We start from the raw sequence: 17279 nt of genomic DNA, 5'->3' as shown, positions 1-17279 counted from the left end.
TTCCTCCACCAATGTCCCCAGTTTGCCTTCTGCCCCCTGACTTGCCTCTTTGCAGGCACTCTTTTCTTTTGTTACCACCCTCCACACACACACACACACACACACACACACACACACACACACACACACACCGCCTTTTAGGCATTGTGGTTTACAACACTGCCACTGATAGGGCATCATGCCTATCACTTAACCTCTTTTTAGCACCTCTTCCTCATCTGGAGTGACCACTTCCCTCTATCATTGTCACAGTGGTGTTTTCCCTGCATGTCCCACACTCTCACACCCCCTCCCCCCACTCCATCCAGTGGCAAGCTTCCTATTAAGGACCAATTCTCCAATTCTCTTGCTCTTTGCTTTCATTGACTTCTAGCATTTGTTATTCCCCTAGAATGTTTCTTTATATCCCTCATAATGACATCATTCTGTGTCTGTCCCTCTCCCCATGACTCATTTTACTCAACATGATATTCTCCAGATCCACCCATGTCACAGCAAATTACATGACTTCATCTTTTCTTATGACCAAGTAGTATTCCATTGTGTAGACATACCATAGCTTTGTTAGTCAGTCATCTATTCTTGGGAACTTGGGTTGTTTACAGATTTTGGCTCTTGTGAATAGTGCTGCAATGAACATAGGGGTACAGATGTCTTTTCTGCATTGTGTTTTTGGACCCTTGGGGTATATTTCTACGAGTAGAATTTTTAAGTTGTATGGAATCTCAATTCTTAATTTTTTGAGGAATGTCCATATTGTAGTTCAGTCAGCATTCCTACAAGCATATGAAAAAATGCTGTACATCACAGTCAATTTTTTACCTTTTTATAAATTTTATTGTTTATTTGTAGGAGTTTTATATATAATGGATATTAATCTCTTATCAAATCCATATTTGCAAATAATTTTTCCTACCTCATTTTGTGGATTGCCTTTTTATTCTGTATAGTCCTTTGAAGTATAAAATTAAAACTTTTATGGAGTTTAATTTGTCTTTTTTCTTTTTATTACCTTTGAATTTAATGTCAGATTCAAGAAATATTTGTGAGGTCCAATTTTGGAAACTCTTTGGAATGTTTTGTTTTTAATATTTTAATTTTTAATCTTATAATATTTTGATCTATTTTTAGTTATTTTTGTAGACGAGGTTAAGTAAGGATCCAAGTTCAGTCATCTGCATGTTAATATCCAGTTTTTTCTGCACTATTTGTTGAAAAGGCTTTACTTTAGTTGTAGTTTTTAAATGAGAAGTGTGAACCCTCCAATTTTCTTTTTCTTTTCAGTGATTGTTTTGGTTACTTGAAATCCCTTATACATTATTAGGATGGGTTTTTTTGTTACTGCAAAACCATCAGGATTTAGCAGACTACATTTTCTCACTATGCTTTGCATGATATCAACATTTTAATAATATCTTTAATCTATTTACATGGTTACTCCTATTTATTAATATCTTTAGTTTATTACAATACTTTATAATTTTTTTCAGCTTTATAGAGGAAGAAATTCTATAATATGCTGTAGAAAGGATGAAACTTGATGTGAAATAAGCCAGTCACAGAAAGATAATTTATTATTTAACTTTATGAGTACTCAGAGTAGACAAAATCCTAGAGTTCTGGAACTCTGAATGTGACTCTTACACATAGGGTTCCATAGCCTAGAAAATATCTTGATGTGGTTACAAATAAGTTGTATGAAAATATCCTTAGAGATTCTGAAGTAGGTTGTAAGTGAATTCCCTAGAGAGACCCTTTACTAGATCTTTTGTGTGGCCTGGAAATTTACATGCAGACAAGGGACTAGTGAATGCACACAGTGAATGCTGGGAGGAAAAAAGATAACTGACCATAATTTATCAGCAATATGCAGAGATAAATTCCTAAGAGGAAATAAGGTCTGAGGAAATTGCAGGAAATATTAAATCTATGACTCTGTTTACGGTAGAAAGGCCGACCAACAAATTCCAGCTGTTTCTCTGTGGGTTATATAAGTGTCACAGGACTGTTTATAGTTACTGCTCTGTAGACTTTAGCTTGGACGTTATGGAATCCCATTGATTTGGTTATGTTTATGTAAATTTGTTCAAAGATATAACTTTAATAGGTAATACATTTGTGGAATTCAGGCCTATACCAGATGTTTGTTCCAAACTCTGATTCTATTTTCTTCTCTCTCTCCAGCAACAGTTTGCCTCCCTAGAAATGTTACTATTATTTTATATATTTAACAATTGCATTAGTAGTTACCTTTACAATCTATTGCTCTAAGAACCTCTAAAATATTAACTTTGGGGACCAGAGAGGTAGTACAGTAGGTAGGGTAGTTGCCTTACACATGAATAACCTTGGTTTCAATCCCTAGTATCACGTACGGTCCCCTGAGCCCTCCCAGGAGTTATCCCTGAGTGCTGAGCACCACTGGGCATGGCCCCAAGCAAACAAAAAGTTTAGTTGGAACTAGGGTGATAACTCAGAGTTCATTCACTTTGCATGTGCAATGATATCAGTTCAGTTCACTGGAAACCACTGGGTGTGGCCCTGTAGCCTCCAGCACCACTGATCCTCCAGGAGCCATATTGCTGTTTGGCTTCAGCTATATGTTGAGGTTGTGTGTTGAGGTTGGCAGAGTATTGTGCAGATGGATCCCTAGTCCCTGAGCACTTGCTGAGAGACCACCTGAATATTCTTTTAATTCTTTTTTTTTTCTTTTTTTTCCCCTTTATTTTATTTTATTTTTTTTAAAGTTGTAGATTTACAATTTTTTGTGCTTTGGTTTCAATTATACAATGATCAGATACCCATCCCTCCACCAGTGCCCATTTTCCACCACCATGGATAATATCCCTCCCACCCCCATCCCCCCATCCCCCCGTCTCTGTGGCAGGGCAATCCCCTGTGTTCTCTCTCTCCTTTTGGGTGTTGTGGTCTGCAAAAGAGGCATTGAGTGGCAAACATGTTCAGTCCATAGTCTACTTTCGACATGCATCTCCCCTCCTGGGAGGATCCTCCAAACATCCTTTATTTGGTGCTCCCTTCTCTATCTGAATAGCCCTTTCCTCTAGGATACCCGGCTGGCCTCTAAGTTATGGAGTAATCCTCCTGGTGCTGATCTCAGCTATTCTTGGGTATTAATCTCATACTTTGTTACTTTATATCCCCCAGATGAATGCAATCTTTCTATGTCTATCCCTCTCTTTCTGACTCATTTCGCTTAGCATGATACTTTCCATATTGTACCACTTGTATGTAAATTTCATGACTTCATCTTTTCTAAGAGCTACATAGTACTCCATTGTGTAGATGTACCAAAGTTTCTTTAACCAGTCATCTGTTCTTGGGCATTCAGGTTTCTTCCAGTTTCTAGCTATTGTAAAGAGGGCTGCAATGAACAAACAAGTGCAGATGTCACTTCGACTATACATTTTTGCCTCTCTGGGATATATTCCCAGGAGTGGTATTGCTGGGTCAAATGGGAGCTCAATTTCTAATTTTTTGAGAATCGTCCATACTGTTTTCCAGAAGGGCTGAACCAGTGGACATTCCCACCAACAGTGAAGGAGTGTCCCTTTCTCGCCACATCCACGCCAGCATCGGTTGCTTTTGTTCTTTTGAATGTGGGCCAGTCTCTGAGGTGTGAGATGGTATCTCATTGTGGTTTTGATCTGCATCTCCCTGATGATTAATGATGTAGAGCATTTTCTCATGTGCTTTTTTGCCATTCGGATTTCTTCTTTGAGAAAGTTTCTGTTCATTTCATTGCCCCATTTTTGGATGGGGTTGGATGTTTTCTTCTTGTGGAGTTTAACCAGTATTTTGTATATCCTGGATATCAACCCCTTGTCAGATATGTATTCGGTGAATATCCTTTCCCATTCTGTAGACTGTCTTTGTATTTTGGTCACTGTTTCTTTGGAGGTGCAGAATGACAAGTTTCTAATCTAGATATAATGCTTCATCTAGAGAAATGCTTATCTAGATGTTTCAGATATGTAGTAAGATGCATATAGCACATAAAGCAAACATCTTAACAACAATCCTAATTTGTCTATATTAAAATGAATAATTTGTTCTGAAAAGAAATGAAGGCAAAGTATAGTATGAAGAAATTTTAAATACATGTAACTGAGAAAGGATTTGTTATGCAAACATTCCTATAGATCAGTCAGATCGATAGGAACAAGACAACTCAAATGAAAAATGGGCAGAAGATCTGAAGAGAAAAAAATAAAAATCTAATTGCTTATGAAAAGATACTTAATTTTTCCAGTTGTGGGAAATGTAACTTAAAGTAACTATGAGATATCATTCCACTTCTATCAGATTGGCAGAAGTTTAGTATGTCAGTAAAACTATTTGAGAATATGGAGCATGGTAGAAGAGAAATTGGCATCAACCGCAGTGAACAGCAATTTGACAAATATAGTCCAGCTGACAGTGTGCCTGCTTCCTAATCCAGCAGTCCTGCTGATTTATCTATACCTTATGGAATCAATCCCATTTAGGCACAAGAGAGATGGCTAAGCTTCCACTGAAGCCTTGCATATGATAACAAGAAATTGGAAACAATGGATACTAGTAAAAAGATAAATTGTAGAATAGTTTTCCAAAATATGTGATATATAGGCAGTGTGTTTTTATATAGGTTATCATTTTTTAGGTAATATACTCACTACAGTGTTGACAGTACCTAGTGTACACAGTCATCTCACATACCTCACCCCACCCCCACATAAGATGCCCCAAATCACTTCCTGCCCACCTACTTCTTATAATCCCGTGTGCACAATTTGTATTTTAATGCTCTGGGTTTTTTTTTTTAAACCACTGTACATTGTTTGTATCCTTGTTTTGTATTCTTAAACTCTAACAGTAAGTGTGATCATCTGGTGCTCGTCCTTCACTCTCTGGCTTATTTCATTCACCACAATACCCTCCAATTCCATCCAAATTGCAGCAAACTCTACCTCATTTTTTATGTCTGTGTAGTATTCCATTGTATATCTATAACACAACTACCTTTTCTGTTTACCTGTCATTAGACATTTGGTTGTTTCCATGTCCTGGCTATTGTATAAATGCTGAAATGAATTAGATGTGCGTATATCCTTTCAGATTTTTGTGTTTTGGGGTAAATGCTAATGAGGTAGAATTGCTGAGCTGTTTTTCATAGTGGCTGAACTCAGCACAGTCCCACCTGCAGCAACTATTCCTTTTTTCACCACAACTCCACCAGCCCTGGTTGTTTCCAGTGTTTTCGAAATGTGCCATTCTCTCTCCTATCAGATGGTACCTCTTTTTTTTTAATTGCATTTTCTTGATAATCAGTACTGATGATCACTTTTTCATATGGTTTTTTGCCATCCACATGTTCTCTTCCTGGAAATGTCTGTTCACCTACTCTCCCTGTTTCTTGATGGAATCATTGGGTAATTAACTATTGCTAGTGTTCTGAGAGCTTTATGTACTTAGATGTTGGTACTTTATCTGATGCGTTGTGTATAGATATATTCATCCATTCTGTAGGATGTCATTTTTAATTTTAGCATGAGTTTCTTTTGCCCTATAGAAACTCTTTAATTTGATATAATCAATTTGTTTATTCTTTATTTTACTATCTTGTCAATATGAAAATCATTTAAGATTCCTTTGAGTCAAAGGTTTATGCATGAAGTGCAGAGAATATGAATGTGTTTTCAACAAATGGTGCTAGGAAAACTGGACAACCACATGAAAAAAAGAAGCTGCATCTGTGCTTCACACCATACACAAGTTATTTCAAAGTAGATTAAAAGCCTCAAGATTATAACAAAATCCACATTGATAAAAATAAGAACAGTATGTCCTTTCTAAGTTTATATTAAGTTTTAACTGGCATAAGGTATTTTATGATTCTCTGTTGATTTTGCAACATATTTATTTAGCTTTCTGAGTTTTTTACAAAATGGTTTAAAGGCATTTTTTTCTGGGCCTACTTCTTGTATATCAAAAATGTGGTGTGTTGATCTTTTTTTCTATATCCTAGATAGCCACTTTCAGTCTAAAAGTTAAATATGATTGAGTTATATTTATTTCTGTGAGGGGATAACTTAAATGTATGCAAATTTAAAAATATGATTGGCATTGGTGTACTAATATTGATATTTATTTTCAGATAAATCTGATGAGTAAACCCATGAGGTAAACAGAAATAGTATAGCAGCATGACTTATCAAAACATTTGTGACTTCTTTGCAAATATATTCATATTTCCCATTATATTCACAAGTCTGTGTGAATTGAAGAATGTTTTTGTAACATAAAGTAGTATTTTAGAATGCTGTATGCTGCAATTTTTCCTGAAAATGCAATTAACTAGGTTCTGTAAATAGCCTGCATTTTAGGAGCCCAGAATTTTACATGGGGAAATTATTAGAAAAATTCCAAGATTTTGGTTTTGTTATAAAGTCTTCATTGTAGTTTATCCTTGAAATAAATTTCTGTTCTCACACAAAAGTGGGGGAAAATCTGTATTTTTCCCGAGAGATTTTTTTTTCACTTTTTTTCACAATCTTTGCTCTATGCTCTGTTCAAGAGACCTCCGAAAATAATGAAAAAATCTTTGAGAGCTCACAAAGGCTAGCAAGAGAAAAATAAAGAGAAAAACTAAAAGCTAAAGGCAACAGAACTAGAGAATTGTTCTGAAGAACTGAGATTGCTATGTTGGGGTTGGGGGTTGTAGTTTTGGGAGATATTCTGTGGAGGGTGTGGTGTTGGGATGTTAGCGGCACAAGAACTGTCAGAAACAGTATAGTAAAGCACAGTGCATAATATAAAAGAAAAAGAAAATAAAGGAAATCTATCGTTTGATGTTTGTTGCTGTCATTGAATTTTAAATATTTTTTTTAAATTATCATTTAGGTGTGTGAGGCGAACGTGATAACCACTACACTAGCACAGTGGTAGGGCGTTTGCCTTGCATGCAGCCAACGTGGCTGACTCGAGTTCGATTCCTCCGCCCCTCTCGGAGAGCCCGGCAAGCTACAGAGAGGATCTTGCCTGCAGGGCAGAGCCTGGCAAACTACCCCGATGTATTCGATATGCCAAACACAGTAACAACAAAGTCTCCAATGGAGATGTTACTGGGCCCGCTCGAGCAAATCGATGAACAACGGGAAGACAGTGACAGTGATCTTTTAGGTGATAGGGTTACAGCAGTGTTCAGGTATCTGGTATTGATGTACAAACTTACTGCATCTCACTAGCACTGAATTGCCCATGACCTTTCACTGCATCCCTCTGTCGTCTCTGTGCTGACTTCCCGTCCCTCTCACAACCCCATTCATTGCCTGTTGAGTGACAGTTTGGGTGAAAACTGTTTCCTCCCTTAGCTCCACCCATGTGCTCCAGGCCGTCTGTCCACCTGTGTTCCTGTATTGCTTCCAGTTTGCCTATTCATTCCTCCCCCTGTACTCCTAGACCTGCACTCTGGGGTCTGGGAGTTAAAATTCAACAATTAATAAATGAACAAAATCAACAAATCAATTGATATTAATACTGTCTGTTACAATTGTTGAATTGATTTGTTGACTTGACTCCCATTTTATCGGAGAATTCTGACTATGTTTTCTTTAGTGGATTTTACTAATTCTATTCTAATTTCTAGGTATTTGATACCTTTCAAACTTATTAATATGAATGGCATGAGATATGGTTCCAATTTTATTTTTTCACATATTGCTATCATTTTCCCAGCACCACTGTTTAAGAGATTTTGTTTCCTTCCTCTTCATGTCCTTAGTTCCTTTGTCATAGATAAATTGCCTATAAATGTTGAGGTTTAGCTGAGGATTCTCAATTCTGTTCCATTGTTCTCTAGGTCTATCTTTAGCCTTGTATGCTGCAATTTTTATTATTATAGTTTCCTGTAGTAGTACAATGCAAAGTTGGGAAATACAGTTATTGTTGTTTCAACTCTTTCAAGAAAATAATTGAAATTAATAGACACTGCAGTGAATATGTATAGGATTTTTTTGAGTTGCAAGGTCATTTGGATTATGCTGATTCTTTCAACAAATGAGCAAGGAATGTCTTTCCATGTTCTGGTGTCCTCTCCTTAGTCTTTCAGCAGGTACTTACAGTTTTAACTGTATAAGTTTCTCACCTCCTTTGTTATATTGATTCCTAGGTATTTAATGTTTGGACTCTGTTTTCAGGGTATTGTCCTTTAAATCCCTTTTCTTTTAGTTCATTATTTTCATAAATAAATGCCACATATTCATGCATATTAACTTTGTAAACTGCTAATTTTTGCTGTATTAGTTTGTTGTTTCTGAGAGGTTTTTATTTGGTGGCATATTAAGGTTTTAATATATATTATCAGGTGGTCTACAAATAATGGTAGTTCAACTTCTTTTTAAATTTGGTTCCTTTTGAAATCTTTATCTTGTCTGATTGCCATGACAAGGAATTACAAAAATTGTATTGAATAACAGTGGCATAAGTGATACCCTTACCTTATATCTAAAGCCTAATGGGGAGGCTTTCAACTTTACACCATTGAGTATGCTATTGACAGTGAGTTTGTTGGCCGCTAATAACTTGAGGTATTCTATTCTAATTTTTTTAGACTTTTTATTATGAATGAATAGGTGACTATCTTGTAAAATGTCACCACTGCATCTACTAGTCTGAGCTTTATCTTTCCTTTTGTTGAAAATAGTGCTTTACATTCACTGATTTTCATACATTAAACCATTCTTGAATCCCTGGAGTGGCCCTTTCTTGAAAATGTTGTATTATCCTTTGGATATTTTGCAAGTTTTGATTTGCTAAGATTTTGTGAAGATCTTTACTTTATAAGGGGTATTGGTTTAAACTTTCTGTTTTAGTTGTTTCTTTGGTTTTTGTTTTGTTTTATGGGTTTTTTTTTAAGGTGGGCTGGAGTGATAGCACAGTGGGTAGGGTATTTGCCTTGCACGCGGCCTACCTAGGCGACCCGGGTTTGATTCCTCCGCCCCTCTCCAAGAGCCGGGCAAGATACCGAGAGTATCTCACCTACACGGCAAAGCCTGGCAAGCTACCTGTGATGTATTTGATAAGCCAAACACAGTAACAAGTGTCACAATGGAGACGTTATTGGGACCACTCGAGCAAATCGATGAACAACAGGAGCATAGTGCTAGTGCTAGTGCTTTGTTTTAGGGTAATATTGACATTATAGAAATGATTGGGGGGATTTCTGCTTTTTCCCATTTTGAAAGAGCTTGAAGAGTATAGACAATAGGTCTTCTTCGAAGGTTTTGTATCACTCTCTAGTGAACCCATCTGAACCTTGACTTTTGTTCTTGGGGTATTTGGACTGTTTCAGTTTCTTAGTCATGATTGGTTTGTTCAGCTTTTCTATTTCTTCTTATTTCAAACCTTTAAGTTAAAATAACACTAAGAATTTATTTACCTATTTAGGATTTCAAAATTGGTGGCATAAAATTGGTCACAGTAACTTCTTATGATCTTTTGTGTTAATGAGGTGTCTGTTGTGTTTTCTCCCCTCTCAGTTCTGTTCCCTCTTCCTCCCTTCTTCTCTCCTCTTTTTCTTCCTTTCTTCATTCCTGCTTTTCTTTCTCACTACACACAGCTGTGCTCAGGGCTTTCCACCGCCTCTGTGCTTAGAGGTCACTCCTGGAGGGCTCAGGAGATCATATGGATTAACAGGAATTGAATCTGTATCAGCTATGTGCAAGGTAAACACCTCATCTCCTGTATTATCTCTCTGGTGTCATCTCTCTCTCTCTCTCTCTCTCTCTCTCACACACACACACACACACACATCTAGAGAAAGGTTTGTCAATCTTGTCTAAATTTTATTATCTTCTGCCTTCCATTTACTTTGGGATTCATTTGTTGTTCTTATGCTAGTTTGTTAAGCTGTGAGGTTAGATCATTACTTTGAATTTTTTCTTTATCCTGATGTGAACTTGAGTAATTATGAACTTTCCCCTTAGTACTATTTTTGCTATTTCTCATAAGTTGTGTCTTTCTTCTCATATGTTCTGAGAAAATCTTTTTATTTCTTTGATTTCCTCTTTGATACGATTGGTATTTATCAGTGTAGTGTCCAGTTTCCTATTTTCCCTCTATTTCTATGATTGATTTAAATTTGGGGCATTTTGTGATTTTCGTTTTTGTACGTTTGTGGATATTTGAGTTGTGTCCAGCTTGTGCTCTATCCCTGAGAACGTTCTATGTGCACTGGAGAAAAATTTGTAGTTGTTTATTGGACAGAGGGATAAGGGTAGAGTGTCTGCTATGAATTTAATGCATTTTTTGTTGTATGGGAGATATTGCTTCTGTCTTTTGACTGTAAGGAGTCTGTTCTGTCTCCGTTCTTGTCATTTTGATTAAAAATATCCTAGTGCTGCTTGGTTGGTACTATTGAGTGCTCCCATTGAGGAAATTCTCAACAGTGCGTGAGTATGATTGTGTGTGGGGGGGTTGTCTGCTTGTGTATGTGTCTGTGTGTGTCTTGTGTGTTTGGACCGCACCTAGCAGTGCTTGGGGTTTGCTCCTCGTTCTGCTCTCAGAGCTAACTTTCCATAGGTTGGTTTTCCATAAGACTTATGATCTCTGTACATATGAACTTAAAAAAAAATATTGTGGGTGGCCAGTATAAAGAAAAACACTAAAAGCCAAAGAATGAATATATGACTACTAATATAAGGAGATATGTCTTATGTTACATAGGATGAAATGGAGAATTATATCAGAAGAACTGATATAAACCAGGCATGAATAAAAATATTGCATTAACATGCAATAGTTCCTTATTTTGGAACCAATAAGAAGTTGAACTTAAAGAATCAGAGTATAGTACGGTGGTTGTCATCAATATAAAGGTAGGGTAAATAGAGTATTATTGGAATAAAGGTATACATTTTTAGTTATAAAACTAAGTTCTAAAATTTTAAGGCACAGTATTGTGATTATAGATAATAATACTATTTTATATACTTAAAATTTGCTATCAAGTAAATATTAAGTGTTTTTGCTATACATTAAATCTGAGAATTCTGAAAAAATAATACAGTAACTGAGGTTATCAGTATATAAAGAGCTTAATTGTGATCATCCTTTCATAAGGTAAGGTAAAGGTAAAGGCCCTCCCGTTGTTCATCGATTTGCTTGAGCGGGCCCAGTAACATCTCCATTGGAGACTTTGTTGTTACTGTGTTTGGCATATCGAATACGTCACGGGGAGCTTGCCAGGCTCTGCCGTGCGGGCAAGATACTCTCGGTAACTTGCCGGGCTCTCCAAGAGGGGCGGAGGAATCGAACTCAGGTCAGCCATGTTGGCTGCGTGCAGGGCAAACGCCCTACCGCTGTGCTATCACTCTAGCCCATCATCCTTTCATAATATGTTAATTCATCACATCACACACCTTAAAAATAATACAAGCTAAATTGATGTATTAAACATGCTTTTTAAATTTTTTCTATCATACTTCAAAAGAGGAGAAAAATCATGTGAATTTGAGAAAATTTATGTCTCCAAACTTTACTTTCTTATTGATCAAACAAGAATGAAACCTTACCTAGTAGTGCACTGTAGGATGAATTGACAATAATACAGAAAAAAAGTAAAAGCAAAATATAAACCACTTTAATGACAGTTATCATTGCTATGGTTATTTTTGACTCCCATATTTGTGGCCTAGAACTGTTGTTAATTTGTTCCGTGTCTTGAATTTGGCTAAAATTTTATTCTCTTAAGAGGAAAATTTTTGGTTTTCCTTTTCATGTTGAATTTAATGTTAGAAAATTTAAACTCAAGCCTATCTTTATGTAACATTTTTTTCTTAACCAAAATGAAATGATATGATCTGACTAATAGTACCCATTCTGGCACCTAATGAATACAACAAAAATCCAAAATCAAATGACATGAACTGTTTTAGGAAGATCACAGTTAAGTCTGGTGTGTGTGTGTGTGTGTGTGTGTGTGTGTGTGTGTGTGTGTGTGTCTGAATAACAAATAACTTCTCAGAGGATTTAGCTTCCAGGCTGGGTAAGCCGATCTAAGAACACCCTTCTTGTCTTATCTTCAGAATTGTATTACCCTAAGTGATTTAAATCAGATCCTTCCTTTTTTTTTTCAACCAGATTTTTTGTGGTTAATGAAAACATGTGCTTACAGCTTTTTTTTTTTCATAGATAAAGGAAAAGATTCCACATCAGATTTAGATCAAGAGATAAATTTTCTGAAGAAAATGATGGATGTGTCCGCAGGGAGTAGCGGAATGCAGAGAGGTTCTGTCTCTGACTGAGTCCAAGGCATTTATGAACACTTCCACGCCCACACCCACGCAAATACACAAACAGTGGTCACAAGTGCAGTTCTGACGCGTTCTCTCTCCCAATGTTTCCAAAATGCATCCGTTGTTTTCCATAACATGAAATAAATCCCTCTCTTATTGCTCAGTGGTGAAAAGCTTATATAAATACAAAAACTTCAACCATTCCCCTGAGTTTTCTGTTGGCGAGCCTGTAGCCATCTCTCTGTTCGGCTATTGACATGCGTTTTCGGTGTTGATCTCTCAGGCCACTGGGGGAATTCAGTGGTGATAAATACAGTTGTCTTGGACATTTATCAGACTAACCATTTTAACTTTTAATTTTGTTTATGAATACTTCAGTCATTGATACCCTGACAGTAAAGATTCAAGGTTCAAAATTTTTTTGTTCTTTTCAGAATTTATGAATCTGCTGATATATCTCTCTAAATATATGTTAGGAAGTCTTGATCAGATAATGACTTTGTCACTAGAGAGAAAATATGGATGTGAAGATTCAGTTAAAAGTGCAAGAAATTTAGTCTTGTAATAGAATGTTACCATGAAGTTATAGTTTGTTATTTATAAGTGAAGTATTTTATCCTGTGCTAAGTGGGTACAGTTAATAACACTGAGCTGTGTTATAACATATAATCAGATATTTGTCATAATGAAGAGCAAAGGAAGGCATTTTAATTAAAATCAGTAGTCCATGCCAGGATTAGTAGATGCCCTGGTATGTAGGAACTTTAGGTAATGCTTTCTTTCAAAATCAGTTTTCACCTCGAAATATATTATTTCACTGACCTATTTTGCTTTTAAAAAAACGATAATTTCTAAAATTCTTTATATATTATAAATTATGAGTATTGAGTTTTCTTTGAGTATTTTGTTTATATTCATACTCTTCACATAATAGGTAGATAAAACAATAAATCTCATTTATGAGTTAGCTTTTCTTTCTAAAGACCTGATGGAGAAAAAGGTAATTAAAATAAGCTTTTGGTATATGAAAACAATATGAGAAAGGGAGCTAAATGAATTGAAACATTGTTAAACTGAGATACCAGTCTGTACAAGTCCATTTTTGTTTTTCTACTAAATTATACTGAAAATAAGCAAATAGCTAAAACTGCTTTTAGTCCAATACTTGTAAGTCAATGTTGTTGCCCACATAATCTCTCTTTTCTAAGAAACTTTATTGTCAAAATGTAATCTATTTTAAACCAATGTAATCTGAGTATTATTATCAGTACTGAGCAAATCAACTCATTTCATATAGGCATAATCTCTCAAAATTAAAAGAAAAGAAAGTCTATATTTTTTGTCATTGTTGGTTGTTTGAAAACAGACCATAGGAGAAAAAGCTTGTGTTACATTATTTATGTGCACATGTGAAATTCTTTTTTTTTAATTTAACTTTTTTTAAAAAAAATTTTTATTAGAGAAACACCATGAGGTACAAATTTTTGTGCTTAGGTTTCAGTTATACAATGATCGAGTACCCATCCCTCCATCAGTGCCCATTCTCCACCACCACTAATCCCAGTATCCCTCCCACCCCCATCCCCCCATTCCACCCTGCCTCTGTGGCAGGGCATTCCCTTTTGTTCTCTCTCTGCTTTTGGGTGCTGTGGTTTGCAAAAGAGGAATTGAGTGGCAATCATGTTTGGTCTATATTCTACTTTCAGCATGCATCTCCCAGCCTGGGCGGATCTTCCCAACACCCTTTATTTGGTGCTCCCTTCTTTGTCTGAGCTGCTTTTACCCCTAGAGTGTGCAGCTGGCCTCCAAGCCATGGAGTATACCTCTTGGTACTTATCTCGGCTATTCTTGGGTGTTTGTCTCCTATTTTGTTACTTTATATTCCCCAGATGAATGCAGTCTTTCTAAGTCTGTCCCTCACTTTCTGACTCATTTCCTTAGCATGATACTTTCCGTGCAGCACCACTTACATGTAAATTTCATGACTTCATCCTTTCTACATTCTTTACAGCAGTGTTTCTCAAAAATTCTTCTAGCCATGGCACCCTTCCCAGCATGTTCCCTGCCTGTAAATGTTCCCTGCCTGTTCTACTCGTTACCCCCAAAGTATTGTGCCTCCATTTATACGTTTTCTATATGTGACCTTGGAATAATCTGAGTACTCAGATAAGAGTCATATGGCCCATGTTTGGGAAGTGTTGCTATAGACTATGAAATGACTCCTCTTTTGTCTGTTCCTAGATTTGAAGAAGAACTGACCAGCACGTGGATGTCTCTGTTTGAAGGCAGTGGGGTGCCATATGGACCCATCAACAACATGAAGAGTGTATTTGAAGAACCCCAGGTTTGATTTTTAAATTTATGCATTTTGGTAAAATAAAAGAAATTCCCTTTTTGTTTTTGATCTGTATTAGTTCGCATAAATGAACATAAGCTGTGGTCGTGAGCTGAAGTCACACAAACGCTTGGCTATCTAGTCATTTTGGTGCTTATCAGAGCTTACACAATTCTTCAGTAGCTGGTACAAAAATTTTTTCAATGTTGGAACATTTGTTTTTCCTAAAAAATAGAACTGTAGACAGTTTAGTGTTTTGGAACAGGCACTGAGAGAACATTCTCTATAGAAAAAAATATGGGAACTTTATTTTTTTTTTCAAATGTAGGAATTGGCTGGAGTGATAGCACAGTGGGTAGGACATTTGCCTTGCATGCAGCCAACATGGCCAACCCGAGTTCGATTCCTCTGCCCCTCTCGAAGAGCCTGGCAAGCTACCAAGAGTATCTAGCTTGCATGGCAAAGCCTGGAAAGCTACCTGTGACGTTAGTCAATATGCCAAACGCAGTAACAAGTCTCACAATGTTACTGGACCTGCTGGAGCAAATCGATAAACAATAGGAGGACAGTGGCAGTGAATGTAGGAATACTGCTATTTATTCAGCCATTGATTAAGCTGATTGAATTAGATATGAACTCCATATTACATTTAAAAAATCTTTTAGGAGCTGGAGTGATAGCTCAGTGGGTAGGGCATTTGCCTTGCACGTGGTTGACCTAGGTTCGATTCTCAGCATCCCATATGGTCCCCTGGGCACCACCAGGAGTAATTCCTGAGTGCAGAGCCTGGAGTAACCCCTGTGCATTGCCGGGTGTGACCCAAAAAGCAAAAAAAAAAAGTAATTGAATATCTGTGAGACCATTACAAAGCTGTTCATAATTGGGTTTCAGTCATACAATGACCCAGCACCCATCCTTGTACCTGCGTACATTTCCCACCACCAATATTCCCTGTTTCCTTGCCACCATCCCCCAACATCCTACCCATCACTCCCAGCCTCCCTCTATGGGAGGCCCTTTTCTACTTGCTCTGTCTCTTCTTTTTCCTTTTGTGCATTATGGTTTGCAATATAGGTGCTAAGAGATCATGTGTTTGTTCAGGGCATTCAGTATTTTTATTGGGAAGGTAAGACTGGCATAGCTTTTCAATTGGGTGGCCGATCTGGGATGTGGATATAACTGCTGAGGCTTCTGAAAGTACAGGGAAATGGGGGAGGTAGTCCATCGAGAAAGCCTGGTGATTTCAGTCACAAAACCTGCATACCTGAATTTTCAGCAGATTATATCTTGGTGAGGTCCGTCTGAGACAGTGGAGTCAGGCTGGGAGTATGGTGTCGATTTTGGATTGTGGAAGCAGGCCGTTGCCAGGGGTTCTGCTTGTGTGGGCTCCAGACTGACCTGCCGCCCTCTCATTTACCCCTGTCTGTTCAGCAATCCAGGAGTCCGAGATTAATTATGACTTTTCATCTTGTTCGAGATTTATCTATGGGTCTCTGAAATAAGGCCAATAAATAAGCTTGTATAGTTGAACCAAAGGTGTTTTATGGGCATGGCTCCCATATACCTAACTTTTGGCCGTTTATTTTCTTGGTAAACTTGGTCGAAAGTTCTTGGGGTCTTATTTTCTTGGTAAACTTGGTCCCAAGTTGTTGAGGTCTGGCCAACAACTTGGTAAGCAATTTTTGGGTATCAGAAAGCAATTTTGGGGTATCAGAAAGCCTGAAGGCACCAACAGGCTGCTGTTGCACTCACGCCTCAGGTACAGGTTGACCTGCTGGCCGCACCATATTCCCAATATATAGGAACTTTAACAATAACAGTGTACCTTCTTATGATATGGCTGTCTTAAAATATACAAAGTTGTAGATAATTTTGCAAATGAGACTTTGTTATGTTTTATCAATGTGCATTATTCACAAAGCACTTGTACTTTAATAGAGATTTTTGTTATATATCTCTTTTTTTAGTGTAACTGCATCTTTTATTTATTTTTATTTATTTTTTATTATTAGTGAAACACCATGAGGTACAGTATATATCTCTTTTAAGGTAAGCTTCTTTTTAAGGCAATCACCTGAAAATCACCTAAATCACCTGAAAATATATTTTTAAAATAAATGGCTCTTTTTCTGGTGATGTAAAAATAATAAGTTTTTTGCTATTTAGTATCATTGCAAACAAATAATTTACCATTTTTAAGATTCACATATTAATCCCAAAAGTCAGAGTAACTATTTTTTCCTGTGAGGCTTTCACTACAATTACAAGCATATTGTCAGTTTCTAAAATTAAAATTATAGTGACGCTAATGTAAGTCTTTTCACTTATATAATGGCAGATATTTTTCTTTGAAATGAATTATTAAAAACTAATTCTATGTAAAGAAGAGAAATTTGTTGTAAACTTAGCTCTTTAACTTTTGACATATTCATTTTTTGACTTAATATGTATGTTTAAGGAGAATTCAGATGTATTTAAATCGAAAGGGAAGGAATTCAAGAATTCAGCTTTACTATATTCTTCTGCCAAGATTCTGAGACTGACAAGATATTTAAAAAATGTAATGGCTTTTTTGGGACCAGAGAGATGTGTAACCAGAGATGTCTTACCTTTCTTGCTGCTGACTCAGGTTTAATCCCTGGTACTACATA

The 17279-nt window shown here is 36.7% G+C and overlaps 1 protein-coding gene across 3 annotated transcripts in view; it reads left to right on the top strand.

Moving 5' to 3' along the window:
* The window catches only part of SUGCT (succinyl-CoA:glutarate-CoA transferase), a 1062570-nt gene that overhangs the window by 465690 nt on the left and 579601 nt on the right, over positions 1-17279 (top strand). For all 3 annotated transcript variants that reach the window (XM_056113530.1, XM_056113532.1, XM_056113531.1), the window contains exon 13: positions 14535-14637. In XM_056113530.1, coding sequence (XP_055969505.1) covers positions 14535-14637 — 103 coding nt within the window. The remainder of the gene's footprint in view (positions 1-14534; positions 14638-17279) is intronic.

Source organism: Sorex fumeus, unplaced genomic scaffold (assembly GCF_029834395.1).
Source record: "Sorex fumeus unplaced genomic scaffold, SorFum_2.1 ptg000020l, whole genome shotgun sequence".
In the NCBI taxonomy this organism is placed as follows: domain Eukaryota; kingdom Metazoa; phylum Chordata; class Mammalia; order Eulipotyphla; family Soricidae; genus Sorex; species Sorex fumeus.
This window is presented reverse-complemented; position numbering and strand designations above follow the sequence as displayed.